At 38.8% G+C, this 10129-nt stretch overlaps 1 protein-coding gene across 1 annotated transcript; it reads left to right on the top strand.

Annotated features, from left to right (window-relative positions):
• Positions 1 to 6508: 6508 nt before the first annotated feature.
• Positions 6509 to 9403, top strand: LOC112838311 (RNA-binding protein 39-like). The gene is made up of 2 exons (XM_025891143.2): positions 6509 to 6630; positions 7040 to 9403. Exons 1-2 carry the CDS (start codon positions 6611 to 6613, stop codon positions 8523 to 8525), a joined length of 1506 nt encoding a protein of 501 aa, XP_025746928.1. The 5' UTR covers positions 6509 to 6610; the 3' UTR covers positions 8526 to 9403.
• The last annotated feature ends 726 nt before the right edge of the window (positions 9404 to 10129 follow it).

Raw genomic sequence — 10129 nt, 5'->3', positions numbered from 1 at the left:
AATTCCACAGGCAGAAGCAGGCACACAGACAATTGGTCCAACACCTGTTATAATGAGCCAGGTGGGAAGCATCCCTTACTGTGTGCTTGAAGATACCTCTGACAAAATAGTTTGCAATACACAATGGCATTAGATGAAATGCCCATGTTGGACTACATCTGTTTCAAGATGTTATTAAACTAGATGGACAATTATTTGTCTTTAGAACATCTCTCCTGCAAATCTTCTGAGTTTTGGTGAAAGTTTTCTTAGAGTCCTTTTTAGAGATAACAAAAAAATCTCTCTTGGAGTCACTGAAATCCTTAAATAAAGACCCAGGCATCATAAATCCAGCCTCCTACTACTTTGAGTAAAGAGAATGATGACATTTGATACCAAGTGGGATCTATTTACAGTTGTTGTATTCAAACGAGGTATTGGTGCAACCCAACCTCTGTTTGGATGAAAGCAAAGAATGACTACATGTAAATGAGCTACTTGAAATTCACTCTGATTGGATAGTGTTAATACTTGGCATGAACCATCCAGGAAGCAAAAGGCAACCAGAAAGTTACACACTAGTAGCTGAGTGTGGCCGCTACCAAGAGCGCTTTGAAAAATGATTGAGAGAGACTGACCCCCTTAATGGAAGTGCATGAGGAATGCTGCTGGCCTCGTTTGGATCACATATCCATCCACCCTCCCACAATCAACTGTTGGCAGAGACTGGGCCACCCTTAGATTGAGCAAGAACTCTTTGACCTGGAGGAGAATGACCTTGGAAAACATGAGACCTGGGCCAAGGCCCCAATGTCTCCAGGACCGAGTGAAAACCTCAGTAAATTGGAAAATTTTGAAAAATGTATAGTTGGACTAGCATATTAGGAAACAGCTTAAACCGAGATAAAAGATTGAAAACATTATGAAGATGGTATTTAAACATTGAAGAAAAGCTGTAAACATGGCACAAAATGATATTTAAAGCCTCTAGCCAAAAAGGAAAGGACAGAGACCATCATTTCGTCAGTGGTATATCAGAGCCCATGCGCATAGTACTTACTATACAACCTTGGAAACAAAAAACTGCAAAAAGCCTATTTACTCATAAGGAAAGGTGTTAAAGCTAAGAAAAAAATTGTGTTCATTTACTAGCTGACTGGGTAAATCAAAACCAATGAATTATTAGCAAAAAAAGCATTAACTAGAACTTTAATTTTAAAAACTAAGAAGGCTCAGGGGAGGAGGGTAGGGGGATGGGTTAGCCTGGTGATGGGTATTAAAGAGGGCACATTCTGCACGGAGCACTGGGTGTTATGAACAAACAATGAATCATGGAACACTACATCAAAAACAAATGATGTAATATATGGTGATTAACATAACAATAAAAAATTAAAAAAAAAGAAGAAGTAAAAACTAAGAAGGCTCTTAAAAGTGTCTTTGGTTTATGATATTCAAGTTCTGGTAAAAGGAACTCATTTGCAGCTCGTGTTGGTGCCCTCAGACAGCCTGCTTGGCCAGCTCTCCAGGCCATAGGAAGTGTATGGCCTTTTGAATGGCCTGGAAGTGATGGCACTCACCTGTGGTGATATGCCAGGTGGGAGGTGCACCAGTGATCCACTCAAAGACCCATTGCAAAAGGAACTGATGATGCACATGGCCTTAGACAAGATGCTAATGTACCTGCTTCAACATCCCGATCTGGAGGAGAGCAAATCTGGAGTCCAGGGGGAGAAATGGGTATATCTTGCCATTAATCCTTAGAGTAATGAAAAACAATTACAGGCACACTTTGGAGGTATTGCGGCTTCAGTTTGAGACCACCATAATAAAGTGAATATCGCAATAAAGGGAGTCAAATTAATATTTTGTTTTCCCAGTGCACAAAAAAGTTGTATTTACACTATACTGTAGTCTATGAGGTGTACAACATTATGTCTAAAAATACAATGTACATACCTTAATTTAAAAAATACTATATTGGTAAATAATGCTAAGCATCATCTGCGCTTTCAGTGAGCAGTAATCACTGATCACAGATCACCATAATGGATATGTATAATGAGAAACTTTGAAATATTGCAAAAATTATTAAAATGTGACAGACACCAAGTGAGCAAATGCTGTTGGAAAAATGGCAGTGATAGACTCGTTCCATGCAGGGTCCCCACAAACCTTCTTGTTGTAAAAAATGCAGTATCTGTGAAGTGCAGTAAAATGATGTATGTATGTGGTTAAGCAATTATTTTTATTTTATTTTATCTTATTTATTTATTAGAGAGAGAGCACGAGCAGGGAGGGCAGAGGGAGAGAGAGAATCTTAAGCAGGCTCCACGCCCAGTGCAGAGCCTGATGCGGGTCTCGATCTCACGACCCTGAGATCATGACCCGAGCTGAAGTCATGAGTCCAATGCTTAACTGACCGACCCACACAGATGCCCTTGTTAAACAATAACTTTTTAGGCTGGCCTTTTTTTGTTGTTGTTTTAAAACTTTTATTATTTTTATATAAATAAATTGAATTTTAATGACTTCATGGATTTTTTTTATTAAAGTGTACTTGACATATAACATTATATTGGTTTAAGGTGTACAACATAATGGTTCAATATTTATATACATTGTGAAGTAATCACCACAGTAAGTCTAGTTACCATCTGTCTTCATAGAAAGTCACCCCCCCAATTTTTTTTCTTGTGATGAGAACTTTCAAGATCTACTCCAGGCTGTCCTTTTTTGAAATGCCATACAAAAACATTAAATCTGGGAGATTTAATAAAGCAGAGGCATTATAATAAAAATTAAGACTTATAAAATGTGTGTCATAGAAAGAAAATTTCAACCCTTTCGACCTACGGTATGTAACATACATTTTTACACTGTGATGCAGTACTAATATACAGGTTCATTCTGTAGATATATGTACGTGTTTCAGAATCAAAATTTCACAAAACAATCTTTACTCCTACTAAGTAGGATGCACTCTGGCTCATTCCATTCTATTTTATCCTATTTTGTTATTTTAAAAAAAACCAGCCAAACACGCTGTTCATGAGGCATTAAATTGATTTCACCAGAGAGTGGTGACATTGAACAATCTTGGGATGATGGGAAGAGCCAATCAGAGTACTCGACATTTTGGGTCAAATGGGGGCAGTCTCCTGTGCTGAGCAAATCCAACTCTTTCTTGGGATTTCCCAGACCTGGAGCTTGACCACAGCTGCTTTTCTTTCTTTTTATGGATATGAAGAGTGAGGCTCCAGAACAGACAAGTCTGTTGCCTCTCGGAGACTAAGAAAATGAAGTGGAAATGTAAGAAGACAGTAAAAATGAGTTTAATGTGTTTTGTTTCATTGTGTTTGGTTTGGAGAGATTTGGATACAGTCTGTGGTGTTCAGAACTGTGTTTGTTCCTGCTGCAACCTCCCTACTGTCTGTGGCCTAGCTCAATCTTCACCTTCTCTTCTTCTTTTCTTCTAAAACCATTTCGGTTGGATTCCTGTCACTTCGAATCACAAGTGTCTGATGACTAGAGGCCACAACTAATTGAATACAATCAAAACTTAACCTTGGCTGCAATGGCCAGTAAATGAGTTTGGCCCCTAATCCTCTTTTGTAGCAACAAGAGGTGTTGAATGATCTTGCTCCTCATCCTGATTCAGCACTGAGAAAAGAAGTGAGTATCTGAGCGGGAGAGGGAAAGATCAAAAGGGATTGAACCACATCGAAAGCTTTAATATAAATTTTGGAACCTGAAAGAAGCCAAGTCAAGCCTGAGGCAAACTCCTCATCTTCATAAAGGTCGCAGAGGGCAAAGGAACAAAAGAAAAAGAAGATAGAGGGAAATTACCCTTTGCATTTTTCTCCAAGATTTGAAACCTAGCTATACTTTAAATGACTGACATGGTCACTGAGAAACAAAAATGTTTCAGATAAGATTCGAAACACCCATATTTCACACACCAGGCCCAGGGGCACATCCAATCTTTACCTTCCTCTCCCAAGGCAGCCTCTAGGAATGAGGAAACCCGTCAACCCACATGTAAGTAGTAATTCACACTTAGGTTGTGGAAATATATTCTTCGATCTGGTAACTCAACACCATCAACAAAAATTATTAAGCAAGTACAATTCAACATCCTTAAAGATAGAGCAGCAAAGTTAATGGAAAAACTAGTGTCCTCCCCAAATACGCAAGTATTAGTATAAATATTTAAATTAGATAAATGAATAACAACAGAAATATTTGGTGAATAACATTCTTTTTTTATTAATTTTTAATAGTTGACATACAGTTTTATTAGTTTCAGGTGTATGATATTCAACAATGTTCAACAATTCTATACATTATCATTGCTCATCATGAGAAATGTACTCTTTAATCCCCATCACTATTTCATCCATCCCTCCAGAATGTTATAAACATTCTTACAACAAGAATCAGATGCATGAAAAACAAAGTTTTCTTAGAAATGACAAATATTCCAAGACTCCTTGGGTGATTGGATTCACAATTCTATATTTTACCAGCAAGTTACTTAACCTCTCTGTAAAATGGGCATAGTAACAGTACCTTCCATAGGGGTTTGCTGTGAGTGAGCAGTAAAAATGCTATTGTATGTAAAGCGTTCAAAATGGTGCCCAGTACATATTTAGTGTTAAATAAGTGACCCCATCCAAAGGAGTCACTGAAAAGGGGGTGAGGGTGGAGTAGAATAAGAATTGGAAAGGAAGAGACAACCATTACCTTTATTTGAAAATACATTCAGCTAGCAAGTTCTATGGAAAATCATGTTGGAATACTGATTGGAATTGTGTTAAACCTATGGGTTATCTGGGGAAACCTGAGATTTTTACAATTCTGAATGTTACTGTCCATGAAAATGTTATGTCTCTATATTTAGTATTTATTTCTAATTTAATACCTTGCAATAAAGTTTTGCAATTTTCTACATAAAGATGTGCCATATTTTTGTTAGATTTATTCCTAGGCCTTATTTCCTTGTGTTGCTACTATGTACTTTTATTGTTGTTATGAATTATAGCTCTTTTTATAAGATCATTTTTTTGTTTCAAGCTGGTAACTAAAAATTCCAATCTAACTTTAAATGTCCCTTTTATAGCTGTCAAACTTGCTGAACACTTATGAATTATAATAATTTATGAATAGAATTTTAGTTTTGCCACGTAGACAATCATATCACCTATCAACAATTATAGTTTTACTTCTTTTCCAATCATTTCACGTTTCTTTCTTGTGTTATTGTATTGGTTGCGCCTTCCAACATGGTGAAGAGATGAGTAGCCAGCACCTCTTTTATGTACCGAATTTTAACAGGGGGTTCACCTTTGAGTGGAATGTTTGTTGCAGGTTTTAAAGATACTCTTTGATTTGAATTTAATTTGAATTTAGTTTTATTCTCAGTTTCCCAGGAATGCTTTTCCTTTTCATTTTGTTGAATTGCACATAGTAATCTTGTCAAGCTGTTTCCTTGACATGGATTACTACCTCTAACTTTTTAAATTTAATTATATTTGATTATTTTGGATAAGTTAGATTTTTAATAGCTTTAGTTATGAATATCATTACATGACAGCTCAGAGGTGTGAAGAATAATAATAACAATGATGGCAACTGACTTTCATTTATTGGTTTTCTATTATATGCAAAGTAAGCTGCGTGGTTTTGTTTAGTTGTATGATTTACTCCTGCTTCTTTCAATGATCTCCAGATAAGTGAGCATCAGCAGGTAAAATACATTTGTTCCAAGTCCCAGGCAACCAGTAAAGGTGCCTGGAAAAAACTCAGTGTGACACTGTCTTACTTGATAGCTAGGATACAAAACAAATAGCCACTTTCTTTTGTTTACTATCCGATCTGGAAGCACATAACACGTCATCTCGTTAGCATTCCTAATTTTCTTCCATATCTTCTCCTGAAAATTATATTTGTCACACTTGTATTTTTTTTTTCCTATGGATGCTATCCTCAATAGGATATGATTTTGCACTTTTAGCCCTGTACTCCCAGTACTGGAGTTTGCTAAAATAGGAGCCACTGAAGCTGGAAAGTAGACTGGCAGAAAGCCATGTCTAAGGCAAAGGCAAGGAGTATTTGCAGGGTAGCAATCCAACACGTAATTGAATGCGTTGTATAGCTGACAGAGACATCATGCTGCTCAGCTGATAGAAGACAAACTCATAGATTTTCAGAGAGCTTGCTGAAGCTGTCGCAGGGGTGGATCCTGAGCTGCCGAAGCCGCCGTCCTGAACTTCCGCGTGGGCTCCTCTAATCCCATTGTTTCTTTTAGATTCGCTCGGGCCTATCCGCCCTCGGTGCCCGAAATTCGGGCTGGGCGGAACCTCGGCCTGGGCCTAGCGGCTTAACAGTAGCAACAGCGGCAGCAGCAGCAGCCCCCCTCTTTCCGAATACAAGCACCCCAGGGGCCCGAAAGCCCACACAGACGTTTAGAGAGAATGGCAGACGATATGGATATTGAAGCAATGCTTGAGGCTCCTTACAAGAAGACTTGCCTAACGATATCTCACCTCTACTCCCACGAGTTCGCCTTTGATTCCAGTGTGAACTGTCAATCATAAGGATGAGAACAAGTTGAGCAGTGCTAACGGCCATGAAGAACGTAGCAAAAAAGTACTTTGCATTTAAATTTTAGATCTTCTTACATGGAAGAGGTCAAATCCAGTTATAGCAAAACACCTTTACAGCAGAGGCCATATAACCAAAAAGTCCAAAGGCCCAGCCCAGTGGACCATTTACTTCAATGATGTTCAGTACAAAATTCCACTGCCACTAAAGACTTTGGAAAGTCCCTTTTAAGTTGTAACAGGATTTGACTATTAGTGTGGATTTTGATAACCCTTCTTTAGTTAATGTTCTTTCAAGTTGCATTTTGTTATAGAGAAGAATACTGCTTGCTTAAATTTTTGTCTGGGCTTTTATGAAGAGGATCGTGCTTCTGAATGTCTTAACAAAGTTTCTGCCTCCTTGGAAAGCTCTACATCTCCTTGTGATTGGAGTGTGGGTTTCAAGATTCCAGAAGGAGGAAAAAAAGCAAGAGCAGAAGTCGTAGTCATGAACGAAAAAGAAGCAAAAGTAAGGAACGGAAACGAAGTAGAGATAGAGAAAGGAAAAAGAGCCGTGAAAGGAAGCGAAGTAGGAGCAAAGAAAGGAGACGGAGCCGCTCAAGAAGTCGAGATCGCAGATTCAGAGGCCGCTACAGAAGTCCTTACTCCGGACCAAAATTTAACAGTGCCATCCGAGGAAAGATTGGGTTGCCTCATAGCATCAAATTAAGCAGACGACGCTCTCGAAGCAAAAATCCATTCAGAAAAGACAAGAGCCCCGTGAGGGAACCTATTGATAATCTAACTCCTGAGGAAAGAGATGCAAGGACAGTTTTCTGCATGCAGCTGGCAGCAAGAATTCGGCCAAGGGATTTGGAAGAGTTTTTTTCTACAGTAGGAAAGGTTCGAGATGTGAGAATGATTTCTGATAGAAATTCAAGACGTTCCAAAGGAATTGCATATGTGGAATTTGTTGATGTTAGCTCAGTGCCTCTAGCAATAGGATTAACTGGCCAATGTGTTTTAGGAGTGCCAATCATAGTACAAGCTTCACAGGCAGAAAAAAACAGAGCTGCAGCAATGGCAAACAATCTACAAAAGGGAAGTGCTGGACCGATGAGGCTTTATGTGGGCTCATTACACTTTAACATAACTGAAGATATGCTTCGGGGAATCTTTGAGCCTTTTGGAAGGATTGAAAGTATCCAACTCATGATGGATAGTGAAACAGGCCGATCTAAGGGATATGGATTTATTACGTTTTCTGACTCAGAATGTGCCAAGAAGGCTTTGGAACAACTTAATGGATTTGAGTTAGCAGGAAGACCAATGAAAGTTGGTCATGTTACTGAACATACTGATGCTTCCAGTGCTAGCTCATTTTTGGACAGTGATGAACTGGAAAGGACTGGAATTGACTTGGGAACAACTGGTCGTCTCCAGGTAATGGCAAGACTTGCAGAAGGTACAGGTTTGCAGATTCCACCAGCAGCACAGCAGGCTCTACAAATGAGTGGCTCTTTGGCATTTGGTGCTGCGGCAGAATTCTCTTTTGTTATAGATTTGCAAACAAGACTTTCTCAACAGACTGAAGCTTCGGCTTTAGCTGCAGCTGCCTCTGTTCAGCCTCTTGCAACACAGTGTTTCCAACTTTCTAACATGTTTAACCCTCAAACAGAAGAAGAAGTTGGATGGGATACAGAGATTAAGGATGATGTGATTGAAGAATGTAATAAACATGGAGGAGTTATTCATATTTATGTTGACAAAAATTCAGCTCAGGGCAATGTGTATGTGAAGTGCCCATCAATTGCTGCAGCCATTGCTGCTGTCAATGCATTGCATGGCAGGTGGTTTCCTGGTAAAATGATAACAGCAGCATATGTACCTCTTCCAACTTACCACAACCTCTTCCCTGATTCTATGACAGCAACACAACTACTGGTTCCAAGTAGAGGATGAAGGAAGATATAGTCTCCTATGTACATAGCTTTTTTTCTTTCTTGAGAATTCATCTTGAGTTATCTTTTATTTAGATAAAAATAAAGAGGCAAGGGTCTACTGTCATTTGTATACAATTCCTGTTACCTTGAAAAAGAAAAACTGTTAACAGGAATGCAGTGTGCTCATTATCCCTAACTAGCAAATCCCACTGTATACAAAGCTGTTCTCTTGTTCTGCCTTTTAAATGTACATGTAGAAATTTACATTAAGGATCTATAGGAATAGCTCTAGGGGGGAACAAATGTGCTTAATGTAAAAAGGCAGACAGGGACGTAATTATGTTTTTAATGTTTCAGAAGCCTAACTTTTTACACAGCAGTTACATTTCACGTTTCACTAATGTTGATACTTGGCTAATGGTTTAGCAGATTCTGGAGTACACATTTAGTGTATGGAAATTCAAGACAGCTAAAGGGCTGTTTGATTAACATCTCATCTTGCATCGTGATCAATTGGCAAGAAAAGGAGTTTTCAAGATTACATTTCTGGATAGTATCTTTTCAATTAATGTATCTGTAAAAGTTTCTTTGTAAATATTATGTGTTCTGGTGTGTCTAAGATTCCAAACAAAATGATCCCTGCATTTCCTCAAGATGTTTAGTGACAGTCTGGTAAGCAAAGCAGTCTGAGCAAGAAATAGGAAATGCAGAAATAGGTTTTGTCTGGTTGCATATAATCTTTGCTCTTTTTAAGCTCTGTGAGCTCTGAAATATATTTTTGGGTTACTTCAGTGTGTTTGACAAGACAGCTTGATATTTCTATCAAACAAATGACTTTCATATTGCAACAACCTTTGTAAGAACCACTCAAATAAAATTCTCTTAAAAAGGCAAAAAAAAAAAAAAAAGAAGACAAACTCATAGAAATGAGGTCCCACTGTGAGCTTGATGACCCCATCTGCTATAAGGACAGTGAGGCAAAACAGGAGTTTGGGACAGAAAAGGATTTGCTGGAACGATGATGAAGACGTAAGGTTCTAAGTAGACGTAACAATACAGCATGTGGGTTCATGGTTTAAAGTATGCTTGAGGGGCGCCTGGGTGGCTCAGATGGTTAAGCATCTGCCTTCAGCTCAGGTCATGATCTCAGGGTCCTAAGATCGAGTCCCATGTCAGGTTCCCTGCTCAGGGGGGAGTCCGCTTCTTTCCCTCCACCCCTGCCCTCTTGCTCACGCGTGCTCTCTCTCTCAAATAACTGAATAAAACCTTAAAAAAAAAAAGTATGTTTGAAAAAGCAGTCAAGCTCCAAAGAATAACCATTACTATTTAGTAAAGTCTTTTGTTCCAGGATTCAAGCTCATCCGGTGTGTGAGCTTGACAGCAGCTTCTCCATCACCTGAGTCACTGAGTGTGCACAGAAAGGGTATTTCCTCTGCTGGGGCCCCTCCCGGCCTCCTAGACTAGAAACAACAGGCTTTCTATGCTCATGATAGGATGGTACACTGGAGTCCTCTGAAATATTACCTAGAATAAGAGCCAACACCATGCTGCATTGTCATGTGACTAATTATTAATGACTGTTGTTTACAGTCTTAGGAAAACAACTCTGAGGATAATTTGAAC

The sequence above is a fragment of the Callorhinus ursinus genome, unplaced genomic scaffold (genome assembly GCF_003265705.2).
Source record: "Callorhinus ursinus isolate GAN/ISIS: 27379988/994484 unplaced genomic scaffold, GSC_fseal_2.0 scaffold26, whole genome shotgun sequence".
Classification (NCBI taxonomy): domain Eukaryota; kingdom Metazoa; phylum Chordata; class Mammalia; order Carnivora; family Otariidae; genus Callorhinus; species Callorhinus ursinus.
This window is presented reverse-complemented; position numbering and strand designations above follow the sequence as displayed.